Consider the following 17,896-nt stretch of genomic DNA (forward strand, 5'->3'; position numbering starts at 1 on the left):
TTAAAGTTCACAATAAAAAAAGGAAAGAAAAAAACAAAACAAAACCAAAAGCAACACAGAGAACTCCAATACAACCCCAAACCAGGAAAAAAAGAAAAGAAAAGAAAAGAGAATAGCCTTCCTGCTGACAGGTGGACTCGGCTCCCGAGCTCCTGAGCCCGCGACCCAGAGCCGAGCCGGGAGGGCAGTGGTCGCCGGAGAGACTCGCCGTTACACGTCACATCCCCCAGACACCCAGTTATCTGAGAAAACCGGGCTGCCCTTCGGGGTGCCGCCCCGACTTCACCACGAGCCCAGGCCCCTGCTGAGCCCGGCCGCCACGGAGCTGGCGCCGTCCTTTCTGTCCCTCGTGGTGGGGCAGCAGCCGCTCCTTCACTCCCCGCACCCGGGGCTGAGATGTGTTTTAACAAAAACCGTTTCTTGCTTCCTGCTGACTTAGGATCTAACTCCTTTCTACCTGTTTTTGTCAGGTTTTGGTGAACTGGGCATCTGCTGGTTTCTTTATTCCAGTCCCACATTCTCAGCTAAGCAAAAAACCCTTTGCAGTAAACCCACAAAGAACAAGCTGCAGGTAGGTAGCCTTGTCCTTGGCCTCGTCTCCCAAGGGCGTCTCATCACTGGGGAGAGCGACAGGGCTGGAAAATGACGGAAGGAGCTTAGTGCAGACGCCTGCAGATGGGTTTACAGTTCAGCTCAGCATAGTCTCAGACCTGGTCGGCGGGCGCCACGATCTGGGAGAGCAGACAAGCAGCCCCTCCTGCTCGCTGCCGACGGGCGCCCCTTACACTTCCAGAGTCACCCGAGAACTGGTATAAATTCATCCACGTTACAACTCAACTGTCTGACTGCACTTGTACTTCTAAAAGCAATTTGGCTGGGCAGGTTTTATCAGCCTAAGAAGCACCTGGAGATACAGACATGTACACGTTTAATACCACTGAATGCTTGTATGCTTATCCCTTAGCTTTAGCTGCAGAGTTTCAGGATGCCTCCCCAAGTTCAAACCTGACACCAAAACAAGGAAATGTAAGAAGGACTAGAAGCTGACGCCTGCAACTGGTGTGTTGGATTTTTGTCCGTCTCCTGTGACCACGTTTTGCACCCAGCACTGCAGCCGTGTCAGCTTCTCAGTCCTCACGCCCGTCCCCTGTGCCCTCTTAGGAGGGAACATCCAACCCCTTCCACTTCCTCCCACTTTCCCAGCCCTCCGCCTTCCACATGTGAGAGAGACGTTTTCCAGATGTCAAGGTAACAGATAAAAATCCAGACACCAGACAGGGTGACCTCAAGTGCTGTATGGGTGACAGCGATCCCACGCACTACCCGGGTGACAGTGGATTATACGAGCCGTGATTCAGTCATGAGGATGAAGCCAATCGAGACACAATACTCAATATAATTCAGTTATGAAGTAGGCATATTCTAACCGCTTACTTTTTCATTCAGTCACAGAGCCAGTATGCATGGAGTGACAAGTACGTGCTGGGCCTAAGTAAGCTGTTAGGATTCAATTTAACTTGGTGTCTGATTACCTATTTTAGCTGTTTGGTGGTTAGATTTTAGTGCAACGTGGGTAAGAATGAGCCCTGAGTGGTCTCTTTCACCCCCTCGCCTTGGAGAGAGGATGGGGTGGGTATAGGAGCACTACAGAAATTCAGGACTCAGTGTCGCGTTCTAATATACATGATCTTTCTTTTTGGCCTCGAAGGGATCTATTTAATGCCCATTGCATTCTAAAGAGACAGAACACAGCAATATGTCAAGTTTAGCTCTTTCAGTGGGTAAGAATTGAGCTCAGAGACATTGGTGGATGCTCCTCCTGGCTCCTGGTCTAGCGTCCCCTCTGGCATGTGCCCACCTTGTTGGATGAGGACCCGCCACGTCCTCGTCACACACGTGCTCCGGGGACCCTGCCTCTGTCCCCTGGCAGAGGCCTCTGTGTCTGACCTTTCAGCCCCCAAATCTCTCCTCATACGGCAGCTACCCAGGGTGGGTGGAGGCCGGACGGCAGCCCCAGCCTCAGTGTGGGGCGTGGCCAGTGTGCGGCCGGGCACTGGGGAGTGCGGCGTGGACACCGCATCGCTGACACCATCTGCCCCTGACGGCCCTGGACGCCTGCTGGTCCCAGGGCCCGGGGCCTCCCACCTAATCGGGCCAAGGTCAGTCTTTCATGCTGACATGCTGCTGAAGTGTTACAAACTACATCATTTTGGATAACAGTGCTGTACAGAAGACAAATTTACTTTGATCCTGATCTAACCCTGTGTCTAGAAGTTGTGTTATCGAGGAGCACATCATGAACGCCATGGCCGAGCGGCTCCTGGACGTGAGACCACACAGGGAGAGGGGAGAGCTCAGGGCGACGGGTGCGTGGCCGGGCACGAAGGCCCCGCGAGCAGCACCCGCCTCGTCGTGGCAGTCAGTGTGGGGCGGACACTGGCAGTCAGTGCGGGGTGGACCCAAACCGGGAGTGGTTCACAGGGTGGCACGAGTGTCCGTGGCTCCCCGAGGTCCTGCATCACGTGGGGACAGACACACACTCTCTGCAGAGAGCACAGGGACGAGCCCCCGACGCTGGTGGACGGCGGCTGCTCAGCAGCTCCCCGGGGCCAGAGCCCCACACAGGGGTGCCGGGCCATGGGGCCTGGGAAGACCACCCCCCCATGGAGACGGGTTGGCCCCCGAGGGGCTCTGCTCTCTTCTGACCTTACGGTGACACACGGCCATTAAAAATACAAGTTCCACCAAAGGAGAATGAGCGTCACTGTATGTTTAGAAATCAGCAACAAACCTAGCAGTATTTCCCCCAAAACTCACTCTGATCCTCTAGAAATGCAAACAGAACCGCTGTGTTGGGAGCTCATCTTCCCTCACTGAGTCACGTACGGGCTCTTGACTTGCTGAAGCAGCAAGCAGGCACAGAGAGAGCAGCAAACGTGAACTCAGCAGCAAATCCACAAAAATGTACTCCACGTGTACTGAACTCTACTCTGCTCAACCGTCACAGGCTGACAGGGCCTCCTCTTGCCTTCAGTTATTTACTCAGGAAGACACTGGCTTCCAGGCCAGGCCAAGCCTCTCCTCCCGATAAAATCTGAGGGCTGCCGAGGCCGGGCAGGGCGGCCGTGGATGGCGAGCGGAGGAGGGAGGCCGCTTCCCCTGCTCGGACCTGGGACAGGTTCCACGTGCCACAGAGCAAAACTCCTGTGCTCCACCCCTTTCCACACCACAAGCAACAGAACGCAGACAAAACGAGGTTAAAAGGTCAACATACCGATTGGAAAAGATGTGTGGGTACCAGAAGCTCCGTAAGAGCAAAACGATACAAAATTTTAATACGTAGGTTTTCAGTTAAAAATCACTTTTAAAGATTACCTAAAATTACTTCTTAACTGTTCCCAAGTGGCCTCTGACATCGATACAGATGAAAAAGAGGTCAAGTCACTGTCATCTGCTCAGTGGTGCCGCGGTGCTGGTGGGAGGGGAGCCCTCACCGCTTCCTCCCACGGGCGGGCGGGGACCCAGGGCTGCCCGTGAGCATCAGGACGTGCCGGATGGTGCCCTCCTCCTGCGCTGGCTCCGTTCCGGAAAGCCACGCTGACCGCTGGGAGCACGGGCCGCCGGGGGCTCCCTGCAGACGGCCCAGTGTGCTGACGGCCCCGCAAGGACCAGGAAAGAGGGAGGCACACAGGAAGGCAGCACGGAGCCCCCGCTGTCTGAGCCTCAAGAGGGGCAAGAACGCACAAGTTCCTTTGTGTGTGTGTGTGTGGGGGAAATACATATATTTATACAGACACACACACATCTCCAAAGGAAAATCGATTTTTCTTTCAAAACGGCCCCTGCCTGTGCCATGTGGACCTTTCCCAGCAGTCCGATGAAGCCAGCACTGCCGCCCGCCGTGGGCCTGGCTCTTGCGCTACTGGGGCTCTGGCGCGAGGGGAGCCAGCACAGCCATCTTCAGACTGTTCCCCGGCACAGCCATCTTCGGACTGTTCGCCGGCACAGCCATCTTCGGACTGTTCGCCGGCACAGCCATCTTCGGACTGTTCGCTGGCACAGCTGCGGTTACTGGGACCACAGTGCCCAGCTGCTGCCCTCGCACAGCGAGTGAACACAACGCACCAGCCAAAGCCGGCTCCACCCTGAACCGTCGGAGGGAGGCGGATGCCCACGGCGGGCAGAGAGCAAGGGGCTGCAAGCGCCCGGGCTCAGCAGCCGGCAAGCTCCCCGGGGTTTCTGTCCCCACCACGCTTGCAGTTCGTTCCAAGAGCTGCTGGTTTTGAGAACGTCTGTCACATCCACCGTCAACCAGGGGCCTCCAGGCAGCTTCCAAAGCCAAATGCAAGTCCCTCGTCTGGGCCCTGAGGCTCTCTAGCAGCGCAGACCAACAGGGAGTGAGTGGGCTGACTGCCTTCTACGTCAAACACTTCAAAGTTCAGAGTTAAATTTACATGGCTAATTACTTCTCACCTTTGTCTGGATAAACTGGAGCCTGTTTCCAGCTTCTCCTCACACCTGCCACATGCTCCCCGTGCTCACGCCACATCACCGATGACCATCTCCCGAGGCCGTCCCCGGCCCCACTGCTTCTCAGCACCCAACTTCCTCCCCCATGTCTCCCCCTAGACACTCCCAGGCCCTCTGGCCCCAAACCCCCAATCTAAACAGCCTCCCCGGCCCTGGGGCTCCCGAAGGAGCGCCAGCCAGCAATTTACCCAACTGATGGCAATTTCAGGACTACGCTCACGTCCGGAAGCAGATGCCATCTAGTTCCAGATGCCCCACTTGCCACGTGGGCTACCTTCTGAGCGTCCCTAAACCTCCACCCTCCATTTTCACCCCCAGGTGCGGGCACCAGCCTCCATCGCTTCCCAGAACACGCTCGCCCTTTTCTGGCCTCGTTCAGCCTCTCCTGAAGCTACCACAGTGATCTTTCCAGAAGGCAAGCCTGGCCCTGCCCTCTCCACTCAGAACCCCCAACTCTTCACCATGTTAAGGATAAAGCAACAGAGGCTGTGGGGCCTGCTCCTTGACCGGCTCACCAGCCTTTCAGGGTGGTGTGAGCACGGGACCCCGGCTGGCTGCGAGGCAGCCCCTGCTCTGCGGGCAGGAGAGGTGTGTTCATTGAACGGGTTTCACTTACCAAAGGATGCCTTGCACACATTTTGAAACCATTTTACATGACATAGTCCTCTCAGCGTAAGTGAAAAGCAAACAGTGACGTGGAAAGAAGTTAAAGCAGAAAGCCAGAGTCGTGAGGCTTAGGTGCACACGCTGGAAACTTACCCAGCGTCTGTCGGAACGACATCTTCCAGCCTTGTGCCGTGTGGGAAGAATCCGTCTTGAAGACCAGGAGCAAACTCTCCCCATGGCTCTTGATGCTCGGCGGGAGCTCGGAGCCACAGAACTTGCCGAGAAGGGGGGCGCTGGTGTCGGCGCCGTCGTAAACCGCCAGGTAGTCCTGGGTGCAGAGGGAGGACGGGACCACGCCGAAGTCGTTGAACCTGTGACACGCACCTGGTGAGCACGCGGTCTCCGCCTGTGTTTCCACGAGCTGTGCCCGAGGTCGCACAGCGACGGCCGCCCCAGCAGAGCGGGCCGGAGCCGCCGCTGCCTTCCCCAGCCATTTGGGGTTTGCCGAGCACCTGCCACATCAGGGACGATGGTGGGTGACGAAGGCGCTGGGCCCCATCCTTCCCAGCCCAGGGCATGGAAAGGCCACATGAAATCAAGTTCTGACAAGCAAACCGTTCTTATTTACCACCTCGACAACACGTTAGTTTTCAGTCGATCGTGAATAAGCTGTGAGCTCGCTCCCTTGTCCTGTGAGATAAAACGGCACCCCCTCCCATTTATTGCTCTGGGACGAGGGCTGCTCTAGCAGGGGCAGAGCTGCATTTAGGATCAGAGTCTCTTCGTCTCCCACCTATTTCCCTGTTCTTAAAAGGAGGCGGCAGTAGGATTGTGAGATAATAAGTAAAAACCAAACTATATAGTATCTGCTCACAAAATTAACATTATCATTATTAGCATTATGACTCTGAACTGAGGAGTGTGAAATAGTCCTTTCTCATGACAGAAAGCACAGACCCTCTGGTGGAAAAGAACGAACGAGCTTCTCTCAAGTGATCTTTCACTGCCGTGATGGGGTCTTCCCGGGAGCCCCCCTGTCCCAGCCCCCACCCCTGGCACTGGGGAGGGTCTCACTCTGTGCTCTGGCCGCTGAAAGTGAGCAGAAGCGGCAAGCACTTCTTTCTGGAAGAAATTTTAAAAACCACCCCTTGATTTGCCACACCCCTTCCCTGTGCAGGGATGACCAGCGAGCCCAGGCAGAAATGCAGTGTCCTTCAGCCCAGGCCCCGGGCTCCACGCCAGCCCCTGCCCCTCACTGACCTCAGTCCCGGGGTCCACGCCAGCCTCTGCCCCTCAGTGACCTCAGTCCCGGGCTCCACGCCAGCCCCTGCCCCTCACTGACCTCAGTCCCGGGCTCCACGCCAGCCCCTGCTCCTCACTGACCTCAGTACCGGGGTCCACGCCAGCCCCTGCCCCTCACTGACCTCAGTCCCGGGGTCCACGTGAGCTCCTGCCCCTCCCTCCATCCCGGACATGTGGAATGAGTGAGAGAAACGTGTCCTGTTGAACTACTTCGTCCCTTACAACCCATCCTGATGGATCATCCCCAAATGTTCCTATGTGGTTTAACACACTTTAATCTAGACATTAGGCATTACCATTTCTAGTTGTGACTATCTCAAGAGATGAAAAAATGCCATTTGTCATTTCAAGTAAGCATTCCCAAACGAGCAAGGCTTTCTATCTAATTTTTCCTCAGGATCTCCTGGTGGTGGTTTTTATCGTGTTTTTTCTTTGAAAAACTTAAGTTCCATGATATCCTGCCCTCGCTTTGCATGTCCCTTTGTTCTGTATGTTTTGTATGCTGTTGAATATATGCACACATGTTGCATATTTTGCATGTTGGAAAATCACAGTGACTGTTTTAGGTATGGAGGGCCTGACTCCCCTCAGACCCGCCCCCTCGTGTGGGGCCAGGGGCAGTTTCCCGTTCCCGCGGCCACACGGAGCCCGGCTCTCCTTCCCCAAGGGCCACCTCTCCGCAGGGGACCGAGCCGGCTGCCCCACGTACTTGAGCTGCAGCACGGTGCCGTTCCTGGCCGTGATGCGGTACAGGCAGAGCACGTCGTTGGGGTAGTCGGAGGCGTAGCCAGGACTCCTGATGGTTCCTGAGGTGGTGTTGAACTCGCCCCCACAGGCTGCATGGAGACGGGGGACAGCAGGGAGCAGCATTACACTGTGGGAAACTAGGAGCTATCCCAGGCCAGTGTGCCTTTTTCCCCAAGAAAGACTTAAAGCAACTTACACCCCAGTGCTCTGCGTTTACAGATAATTCTGACTTTTCCACTGGAGAAGAGGGGGTGAGGGAACGGAGACAAGGAAGAATATTTTTTAGGGTGCTTCTTGGACAGGAGTAAATCTGTGTGCAATAAGGAGAAAGGAAACCCTGGCACTTCCTCTACTAAACGGACAGACAGAACGTCACCGGGGGCTGGAGGAGGCAGGCTCCAGGGCCTGCTCTGGGCACGCAGCCCCTGGGGGGCCCGAGACCCGTAATCCGGGTAGGAACTCGTGTCTCCTCCGTGGAGGAAGGAAGACTTCAAAGTGCAGAGCTGTCGAGGCCGGGCGTCCCTGGAGCTCAGCTCTGCCATCTCCTCTGCAGGGGTGAGGCCGGGAGGCAACACCAGCACCGCCCCCCCCCAGGACCTGGCAGAGCCCTCAGCCACACCTGGGACGGCCTCACAGACCACCCCAAACAGCAGAAACGCTCATCTGCACGTGGGTGTCCGTCTAACCTCAAATCTATTCTGTCTGTGCCAACAGGTCCATAAAGCTGTACGCTTGACGATGTCACACCTGACAAACGTGGGGTCGTGGGTCAAACAGAAGTGAACGTGGATGGAAGTGTGAAGGGCTTTTTCACGAGCAAGTCAACACTGCCATCCTTTTCTGCTGATGCGAACAGGGACTTATTTGGAAGGAAACCACTATTTAATTTCCTACCTATAGCGACGGATTTGGCCAAGAAAATATGAAAAGAACAAGGAAAGATTCTGTGGCTCTGGGCACCTATTTCACTGACTTTTGGAAAATGTAGGGGAACACTGTCAGAAAATTAACCAAGCAGCTCCACTGAGGAAAGAAAATGGAAAATGCATTCTGTTATTTAAAAATAAACACAGATCCACTACGCGCTAAAGAATCCAAAGAGGCTGCTGGATACGAAGATCCTTGACGAGCTTGTGGCTTTGACCCAGAGAATGCCTCAGTATCTTTCTTTTCCTTTAGGGCTTGTGCTTTTTGCATATATATATAGTTTAAAACATTCATCCCTACCAAAAAATTGTAAAATTATTCTCTTATATTTCTTCTAAAATTCATAAAACGTTGTGTATCACATTAGCAAAGTGACTAGGGGAAATACAACTAGCATCTGGATAACTGTACAAACAACTAACAATAACAGTGCTTTAATTCTGCTTTAAGTTAGCCACATAAATGGATAGCTTTTCCATTTGCTTTTCAAAGAGTATTTCTGTCCAAAATTCATGCAAAGGACTTTTTTTTTTAAGGAAAAGTATCTGAGGACTTTTGACAATTTTTTCCCCATGAGGTCTCTGAAGCTACAAGTTCCTGATACCCTGTGTGAATCACTCAGGTAAAGGAGGAAACCCCGAACGCCATCGCTGTGCCTACTCACGGGTCACCCTATAGGACAGCTTGAACCCGAAGTCTGTGGTGTGCGCGTCGGAGAAGAAGTTCAGTAGCACAGGGCCTGTGATGGTGATGGGGGCCGGGGTCTCGTCACCACACAGGGTAGCGAAGGGCATGGAGGATAGGCTGAGCCCTCTCACGATGTGCACACCGTCACCGGCGCAGCTTCCTGTCATGGCCGAGCGAGCTGCGCAAAGCAGGGAATAACCAGCGTCATCTTCAGAAACAATGTCAAAAATAAGTGCTGGAAAACTCATGTAATTTATACAGAAATGGACATGAGAATGAGGGGAATCTCAGTGAGTCAACAGTTCAGTCGTCTCCTGGTGAGACAATGTTTGTCCTAGTGGCGAAACAAGAACAGTTATAAGGAAACAAGAAGACGTCATGACACACAAGTCCCACTTTGAAACAACCCAGGTCTTTTCCTTTATACAATGGTTCCTTTGAGGCAGTGATAACTGGGGCAATTTTGCCCCCCCAGGGGACATTGTCAATGTTTGAAGATCTTTTTGTAAACACGGGTTTGGGGTGCTACTGTCATGTTGTGGGCAGAAGCCGGGGTTGCTCCAAAACACCCCACAATGCACAGGTTGCCCCCTACTTCACCCTCCCACAACAAAAATTTACCCGAGCCAAATGTCAAGGGTGCCTATTCAGAATCATGCTAGTAAGAAACTCTGCTTTAACATGAAGCCTGTGCACAGATAAGCAACTCCTACCAAGGAGAGACAATCACAAATTCCTTAATGTTTATTTAACAACCATCACAAATGTTCACCCAAACAATAGCAGCTCAAGTGTTTAGTGACTGTGAAAATATAAATCACTGTTTTTTTTCCAAATTAGAAAACAAATATATATATATATATATATATATATATATACATATACATATATATGTATTACAGCCCTCCAGCTCATAGAAAAATACAAAACAGAATAAACAAGAAATTAGAAAGACTTTTATTACCACAATCTCCACAGACATTTTTACATGTTAGTATACACTGTTAAAAAATAATTGGGATCATACTCTGCAAAATCTTTTGCAACCTAATTTTTATTAACATAACATTATGAATTTTTATGTGATTATTCTTCTAAAATGTTGCATTTAATGCATATATCAAATTTTAACACATTGAAGACATCAGTGAAAATGATGAGTAAAGCCCTCTGAAAAGTTGCTTCTCCATAAAAGCAATGAAAAACTGGCAAAAATTGTCAGAAACAACTTTTTTCAAAACTCTGGAAATTAACCAAAGGCCCACAGCAACCCAGGGAGCATTTATTAAAAAGCAAAGCAAAACAAAACAAATGGCAGCATGTAAGTAAGGACAGTGAGCTTTGTGGTATTTTAATTTACCCTAGTCCCATTCCCTTGTCAGCTCAGCTGTAAAAATAGCAGCAGTGAAAAATAACAGCCCACACCCCTGGTCTTGAGGGAGCAGAATGGAGCTGGAGCTCCTTCCAAGCCTCATTCCCCCAAAATTACCATTGCGTGACTCTTCGGTGGCTGGCTCTCTGGGAGACCCCACTCACAAGGACCGTCTTTACTTAACCTGACTCCAAACTCATTCAGTGCTAAAAGCCCATCCCCTGTGGGATTTGTCACAAACATTTACAGGCAAGTGTTTTAACACCATGGCTATTTGAGGCAACAGATAATAGTTGGGGAAAACAATAGACTAGCCAAAAAGCTGAAAGGAAAAGCTGAGGAAGAGATGTCTGCAGGGGCGTTGAAAAGCTATGACGTATTTCCGAGAATCTAGATGGCCACTCCCATGTGCAGGCTGCATGGTCAGGTAAAACCTGAGACAGCAGGAAGCGAAGGCTAAGGCAGAGTCGTGACCGTGTGGCTGAGTGCTGAAGGGGTGCCCCTTGGCAGAGACTGGGCACTTGCTGGTCCTGGGTATTTGAGGAAAACTCTGAATTATCACTGGTTGACCAGTAACTTAACTGGGCAGAGACTGAAGTGGCCACACACAACAAAGAATACAGACCTTACAGAATTAATGCAGAAAAGTCACTAAACAAATGGACAGCAGCAGCAGCAAACCCTGAGCAGGGTGGAGGGATCTGATTTCTAGAGTTGTGACATTTTATTATGTAAAGTGTCCAGTTTTCAACAAAAAATATGAGACATGCCAAGAAACTAATGGTCCATATGCAGAAAAAAAAAAACGTCAACAGAAACTGCCCTTGTGGAGGTCCAGATGTTGGATTTACTAGACAAAGACTTTGTTAGCCATTATGAATATGTTCCAAAAGCTAAAAGAAACCAGGTTTAAAGAATTAAAGGAAGTATGGGAATGATGTCTCACCAACTAGAGAATACCATCAAAGTGATCTAAATTATTATTTTAAATGAACCAATTAGAAATTCTAGAGTTGAAAAGTACAATAATTAAAATGAAAAACCCACTAAGAGGGCTCAATAGCAGAAATAAGCAGGCAGAAGAAAGACTCAGCAAAGGCGAAGGTAGGTCAACTGAGATTATTCCATTTAAGGAACAGAAAGAAAAAGAAAAAATGAAATTGACCCGGGGGACACCATCAAGCATATCAGGATATGCAAAATGGGAGTCCCAGGAGAAGAGAGAGAAAGAGGCAGAAAGAACACTTGAAGAAATGGTATCTGAAAGCTTCCCAAATTTGATGAAAAACAGTAATCTACACATCCAAGAAGTACAATGAACTCCAAGTAGGATAAATTCAAGGAGATCCACACCTAGACATATCACAGCCAACTGTGAAAGGCCCACACTGCAGGAGCAGAGACAGAGGACGGGAAAAGTGGAATATTTCCTGACAAAACTGAATTGCAAGATTAAGCAGACTTGAGGTCCACACAACTTTTAGGTCTTCCACAGGTAAAAGCCAATAAATCGCCCTTTTGTGCTTAAACCAGGTTGAATTAAGTCTCTGGTTAGTCATGCCAATTCCTAATTGATATGGTAGCAATTATTATTATTATTTTAGTCATTGTTATTATTGTTTAGACAACCCCACCCTCCGGATCAGTGTTGACCTATTGATTGATCACTCCAAGGTAGGAAAGCAGGCTCAACGTAGGCCAGATTTCCAACCAGAATGAGCACGGGAGCCACTGGTGGGAGCTGAGGGTGTGCAGTGCGGTGCACTGGCAGCCTCACTTCCTGACCAGGCTATGGGATGGGGGGTGAGGTTGTTGGGCAGAACGCAGCAGGAGGGGAACCGGGGTGCTTCAAGGGCATTCGTGTTCCTGGTCCAACTCGTTGGGGAGCCCATCACCCCTTCTCATTGTTAAACCTTCCTGCGATGAGATAAGAACCTGGCATCCTTCCCGTACACCCTATTTCTAAGCTAACCTGAAGATGACACACTACTCTTAACTGGAAGAATCTTACACTTGCATTAAAGAGTTTTCCCCCTTTTGGGGTGTGAGTAGTATCTCAGAGGAAATGGATACTTTTATAGGACAATATCTATTCAGTCTAAATGTTAAGTCCTTTTAGGAACACACACTTGCTACCCATGCTAAAGTTTCTATCCAGTTTGAAGACATCCTGCGATCTCTATCCAAGATACACTTATTAAATTAACCTAAAAGAGTTCTTGTATTTTGAAAATCCTGGACTAGAAATGTTTCTTCTTGGGCATAACTCTGTGTGTTAAAAATGTGAAAGAGTTAAATTCAATGCCCTTATGTAATTAGAAACAATATGATGATGCAGAAATAGAAAAAAAGAAATAGATTACATTCAGATTCATGGTTTGAATTCTTCTAAATTATGTACCTTAATAATAACCTTAGAATCTGACTTCAAGATGCTAAAAGCTCCATTGGAATATAAAAAAAATTTAAGTATCAAAATTTGAGTAAATATATTTATATTTATATACACACAATGCATTAGTTAAAGAAATATCTTTAGCCAGCAACAACATATAAAATTGTGAAACCAAACTCACAGAATGAAAGGAAATATTGATTATACAAGATGAAGACGCTGGCCCCACATTTGGTCAAATGGCCCCCTGTGCACCGGTTCTTTATGCTTTAAAGAGTTGGTTTTCAAGTTGTGGGCCTGATGATATAGAGCACCATAAGGGTAGCTGTCCTAGAAAATTACAGAAAAGACTTGTAAGCCTTAAGGTGAAGCTTGTCACATTGTTGACTTGGCTCCCAAATAATTAAAGGGATAGAATAGTTCAATTACACAAAATTCACCCAGGAAATAAAAGTATCACAATACAGCATCAAAACTCATTAACAATTAAGAAAAGGCCTTTGCTCAACAATTGGAGCCTTGCTCAAGGGGAAGCCGAGGAAGTTGAAGGGGGCGGTAAGTTTTCCTGGACGGTGAGAGAGTATCAAATAACTAAACAAAGGACTCAAGACAATCTGCTCATGCTGAAAGCCTCATCAGCGAAATGGGAAAGCTGTGACATCTGGCAAGTCGCTTCGTGGATTAAAACATTCCTGTATATTTCCCCGCTAGTTATTTCTTTAAGGTCGAATGTCCGTCCAGATTTTGTCCATAAGAAATCAAACACCCACATAATTCTAGAACTTGGTAAAATTACTTAAAGTTCAAGAACATTTTAAGATTTCCCTGCCAGTGTGATCCGCAAGAGAATGAGAAACGAGTGAGTGACTGGCATCGAGCGGTTTGCGTGTCTTTCCCACCCTCCGCATGTCACACCCGGCATCGGACCCTTCAGTGAGACACGCGGAGCGCAGGCTGCAGGTGCCAGCAAAGGATGATGTTCAAGACTTTCCCACGAAACCAAACGCATTCATGATGAAAGCACACGCAGCGCTAAAGTTCCACCTGGTGACTGCCTTCTAGGGAGAGAGAGAAGCTCAGTCAAGGTTTGGAACAAGTTCTTCGAGGACTGAGGGGAATGTCGAGGTTGAGTTTGTGGCCAAGAAGAGAGAGCTCTGCGGGAAGTCGAGTGCCCCGAAACTGAGCAACACGTTCTGGGCAACCTCGTCACCCTTAATTCCCTATCCAGGGAATGCTGGAGGCATATTTACTGCTGAAATTGCTACGCTGTAAAATGATCTTCCGTGATTTGTCTTGTGACTATTTTTCCATCTTTCTGAAAAAGTTTAACCCACTTTCACTGTTTAAAATGAGTAAGGCCTATGCAAGGTGTTGAAATACAAGTTTTCTACTATATTCTTAGGTTTTATTAGAGTGCAACAGCCAATTCTGAATTCCATCACGTTCCAGGAAACCCAGGGTGAGTAATTCAGCAAACGGAATAAACCTGTGGAATTTAGAGCCAGACTCTGGTTTCCCTCCCGAAATGCCAAGGAGGAGTAGAGAAGGGGACCTGGTGGGAATACTTTAAAACTGCAAGTAGGATAACGTTCTCTTCGCAGAACAGCAGGAAAAGGCTCCAGGGAGAGCACGCGCCTGGGGCAGCCAGGGGCAGCGGCCACTGAGGGCGTCTGTGGAGTCGCTGGGCTGTGGCGGGACCCCGGCAAGCCTGGGGCTCGGCTGGGACTTGACAGCCCCAGGCTACACGCGAGGCCACGCGAGGAAATGCAGAGCCAGTCCCAATAAAACAACAGGAACGACTCCAAGGAAGCTTTGCCCAGTTCTTTCTGAAATAAGGCACTGGAAATCTGTCTACATTCTGACTTCCTCAGAAACCACTGAGAAAGCAAAGAGAAGAAATGGTGAGAAGCCGAGAAATGCCACGTAAGTTCGTTTTAAATTAGATTAAACAGAGAAAATGTGAAATAAAGCCAGACAAAACTCAATGATTGCACTTCTTGATGGAAAAAAGAGAAACAAAGAACAACCTGAACACTAACCTTTCGTTACCTTTTCCTTTTAGCTTTCTATTAAAGCAGCAACCTGTAACCTGGGAAATCCACGCAGACAGCGAGATGCAGGTGGACATGAGTGGGGGTCACCGGAGCTCTGGAGACCCAGCCCCGCTCCTGGACACCGGCGCCCGTCCCAGGGCACGAGGAGCAGACGCACCTGCTCGGGCTTCCAGTTCTTTACAAGAGTCTCCCGGTCTGAGGAAAACCGAGCCCAGGACGTGCTTGGAGGCAGGGTTTCCGGTCAAGGACGTCCAGGCCCCAGCATCACCAGGTGAGTTAATGTGGTCAGTGCAGACTCAGGTGTTGACTCGGGTGGGCTCTGGGGCTCAGTAATTCGCCACACGCCGACCTGGTTTGCTGGAAGGTGTTCTGCAGATGTGCCCAACGTCCCTCATCGGCTGACCCTAGTGCAGGACATGCCCTTAGCGTGGTGCCCTGAGGGCAGAATTGAGGTTTCCCTGAGAAGACGAAATCCCACCTGAGCTTCCAGACCCTAAGGCAGGAGCCGATTCCTTAAAATACACAAATTACAATAGTAAAATCTCCTAATGCTTCTGTCTCTCGCAGAAGCCTGACTGATACATAACCCAATTTCAAAGACAGGAAAATGGCTACCAGAGGTCCCAGATTGCCTCAGGCCGCCTTACCTGCTGAGTGCTCCAGGGATCAGGTGAGAAAACTGGGGCTGTAATTTCCCCCACAGCTCGGGGGCATCTGTTTGGCCACGTGAATAAGAACATGAAAATGCACTTTCACAAGTTTAATGTTTAGGAAAACAAAATTAACTATACTTGACTCCCAAACGAATGCAAACATTGATAGTTTTTCTCTCTCATGGTCTGTCAGCTTGTGTGGTTTGTGGCATTTCATTTTTAACCAAAGGAAACATCTTGAATTTGCCAACTCTCTATTTTCTGGCTTTTGAAAACACTGTTTACATCTTGAAATTATACTCAAAAAAAAAAAAAAAAAAAAAAAAAAAAAGTCCTGTAAAGACTCAAACAGAAATTTCTTCCATATCTTTTCATGGTTTCACTGGAATTTATACTTCGGCAGCGATAGTGCAGCCAAAGATAAGAAGCCTGCAGCTCATGGAACGGCCAGTATTGGAAAGGTAACGATTGACAAAATGAGAGAAACTTCGGCCAATGTAAAATAACAAGTGAACTTAAGAGCAACTCACATCAGTGGGAAGGGGGCGCCCCGCGGGCAGCTGCCGGACTCAGCGGACTCTCCCCGCCCGCTGCCGGGCCGCGTGGATGCAGCCGTGGATGTCGCAGCCGCTGGGCCCGGCCGTCCCACAGCCCCCCAGTCCGTGCTCAGGGCCACGAGCCGCGGAGCTGGGACGCACCTCCCCGCGTGGGCAGCAGCTGAGCGGGAGGGCGGTGCAGGAAGGGCGGCCGTCTGAGGCCCCTGCCCCGGGAGGGGCCAGCCCCCTTCCCGCCTGCGCCCAGGACGCCCGGGCTCGCTCAGGGCCCCCGAAAGGCCCCTGCTGCCGTCATCAAGGAAACTGCCAAATGGCCTCAAACGTCAGTGTCCGTGTGGTAGGGACAGGAATGGAGAGGAAAGGGTGACTCTGAATGACGTTGCTCTTTTTGGAACCACCACAACTCAGGTCATCCATAGCCAGAAACTGCTCACTCGGCCGGGGGGACAGGCTGACCACGTGTGACACCAGCAACGTGAGCGGGGCAGAGGGTCCTTCCACGGGGACTCCATCTCCACGGCTCGAGGGTGACAAATCCACCAGCGACGGGGCGTCGCTCCATCTGGGGAGCCCAACATCCGCCCTCAGGCGGCCTGCGGTGATGGCACAGCCGACCCTGCTCGCCGCCACCACTGACGCTCATGAGGCATCGGCTGCTCCACAACCCCGTTCTCGAGACCAGGAGGCGACCGAGAGACAAAGGCTGGGCCGGGCCCGGGGCCGGGGCCCCCGCTGCAGACACTCCTCACCAGCTGCTCCTTTCCGTCCGAACGGTACTGACACGTGAGGTGCTCGTGTTTATTATTTAACGAGAACAAATGCACATACCAATACCCAATCCAAGCAGGTATCAGGTGTTTCTTTTCCCTTCTTTAAAAATAACTTCCATTCTGATTATAAAAATTACACAAAAGCTAAAAAGAAAAAAGATTCTTTTTAAATTAAAAGAAAATCATCCACCAAGTGAAAACACTCTTAGCATAACGCTAAAGAGCCCTCCAGATTTTTTCATATGCTTGTTATTTCAAATAGAAAAGTAGACTATACATGTAACTTTATACATAATAATATGGCGATATTATTTTAAACCTCTCTTTCCCCCCAGTCCCTTATATCTCATGATCATTTTTTATATCACTGGGATTTTGTGCTAGCACATGCTGAAGGGATCATGTTACTTTTTATTCTGTCTTCACTGTGACACACCTCAATTTATACTTGGCATTGTCTAGCAAACACACATAAAAAATACAACTCCAGAGATACAGGAAAAGGATGTGAGGTCAAAGAAAAAGGGAAAGTCAGAGAGGCTTTTTATAATTCACCAATATTTGAGTATGGACATGTCATTTTAATTTTTATAAAACACAAATTTCCCTGATGTGACTGGCTGTGGAGCATCTTGCTTAGCAAGAAAAGTATAACATTTCACTGCCATGGAAACTAACCCAAACAGAAAGAAATTTTGACTGTGCAGAGGTAGCCTGACAGTTCACAGATTAACTGTAGCTTGAGCACGGAAAGCTGATTTGTGATCGTGGTGAACGGGGCTCTGAGTGGCTGGAAGTGCCCATCCATTGGCAAGGGTCTTCGGCTGTGCCCTGGCACCCACTGCTCGTTTGCCAACAGTCCCTGCCTCTGGGACTGCTGCACTGAGGGGCACCTGCACGTGCGGGCTCCAGCACAGGATGGGGCTGCAAAGACAGGGGCTTCGGATGGAGAGGAAAGGGTGTCCTGCCTGAGACTCAGGGAGAGCAGGGCACAGTCACCGTGAATCGTTAGTTCACCCCCACGCTCACGTTTATGGAGCATCTACTAATTCAGCAAGACAGTTTCTCTTGTTGGTTATAGTGTGCATGTGCGTGCATGTGTGTGCATGAATGTGTGTAAGTGTGTGCATGAGAGCATATGTGTATGTGTGCTTGCATGTGTGTATGCATGGGTGTGCATGTGAGGATGTGTGCATGTGTGAGTATGTGTATGCATGGGTGTACATGTGAGGATGTGTGCACGTGTGTGCATGTGAGTGTGTATGCATGGGTGTGCACGTGTTCTGTGCATTGTGTGCA

The 17,896-nt window shown here is 49.8% G+C and overlaps 1 protein-coding gene across 1 annotated transcript in view; it reads right to left on the bottom strand.

Annotated features, from left to right (window-relative positions):
• The window catches only part of CUBN (cubilin), a 260,630-nt gene that overhangs the window by 32,215 nt on the left and 210,519 nt on the right, over positions 1 to 17,896 (bottom strand). Inside the window, exons 57-59 of the mRNA XM_037837374.1 lie at positions 8,777 to 8,977; positions 7,148 to 7,274; positions 5,290 to 5,507 (exon numbers count right to left, since the gene is read on the bottom strand). Of these exons, the coding sequence (XP_037693302.1) occupies positions 5,290 to 5,507; positions 7,148 to 7,274; positions 8,777 to 8,977 (546 nt within the window). The remainder of the gene's footprint in view (positions 1 to 5,289; positions 5,508 to 7,147; positions 7,275 to 8,776; positions 8,978 to 17,896) is intronic.

Source organism: Choloepus didactylus, chromosome 5, assembly GCF_015220235.1.
Source record: "Choloepus didactylus isolate mChoDid1 chromosome 5, mChoDid1.pri, whole genome shotgun sequence".
In the NCBI taxonomy this organism is placed as follows: Eukaryota; Metazoa; Chordata; class Mammalia; order Pilosa; family Megalonychidae; genus Choloepus; species Choloepus didactylus.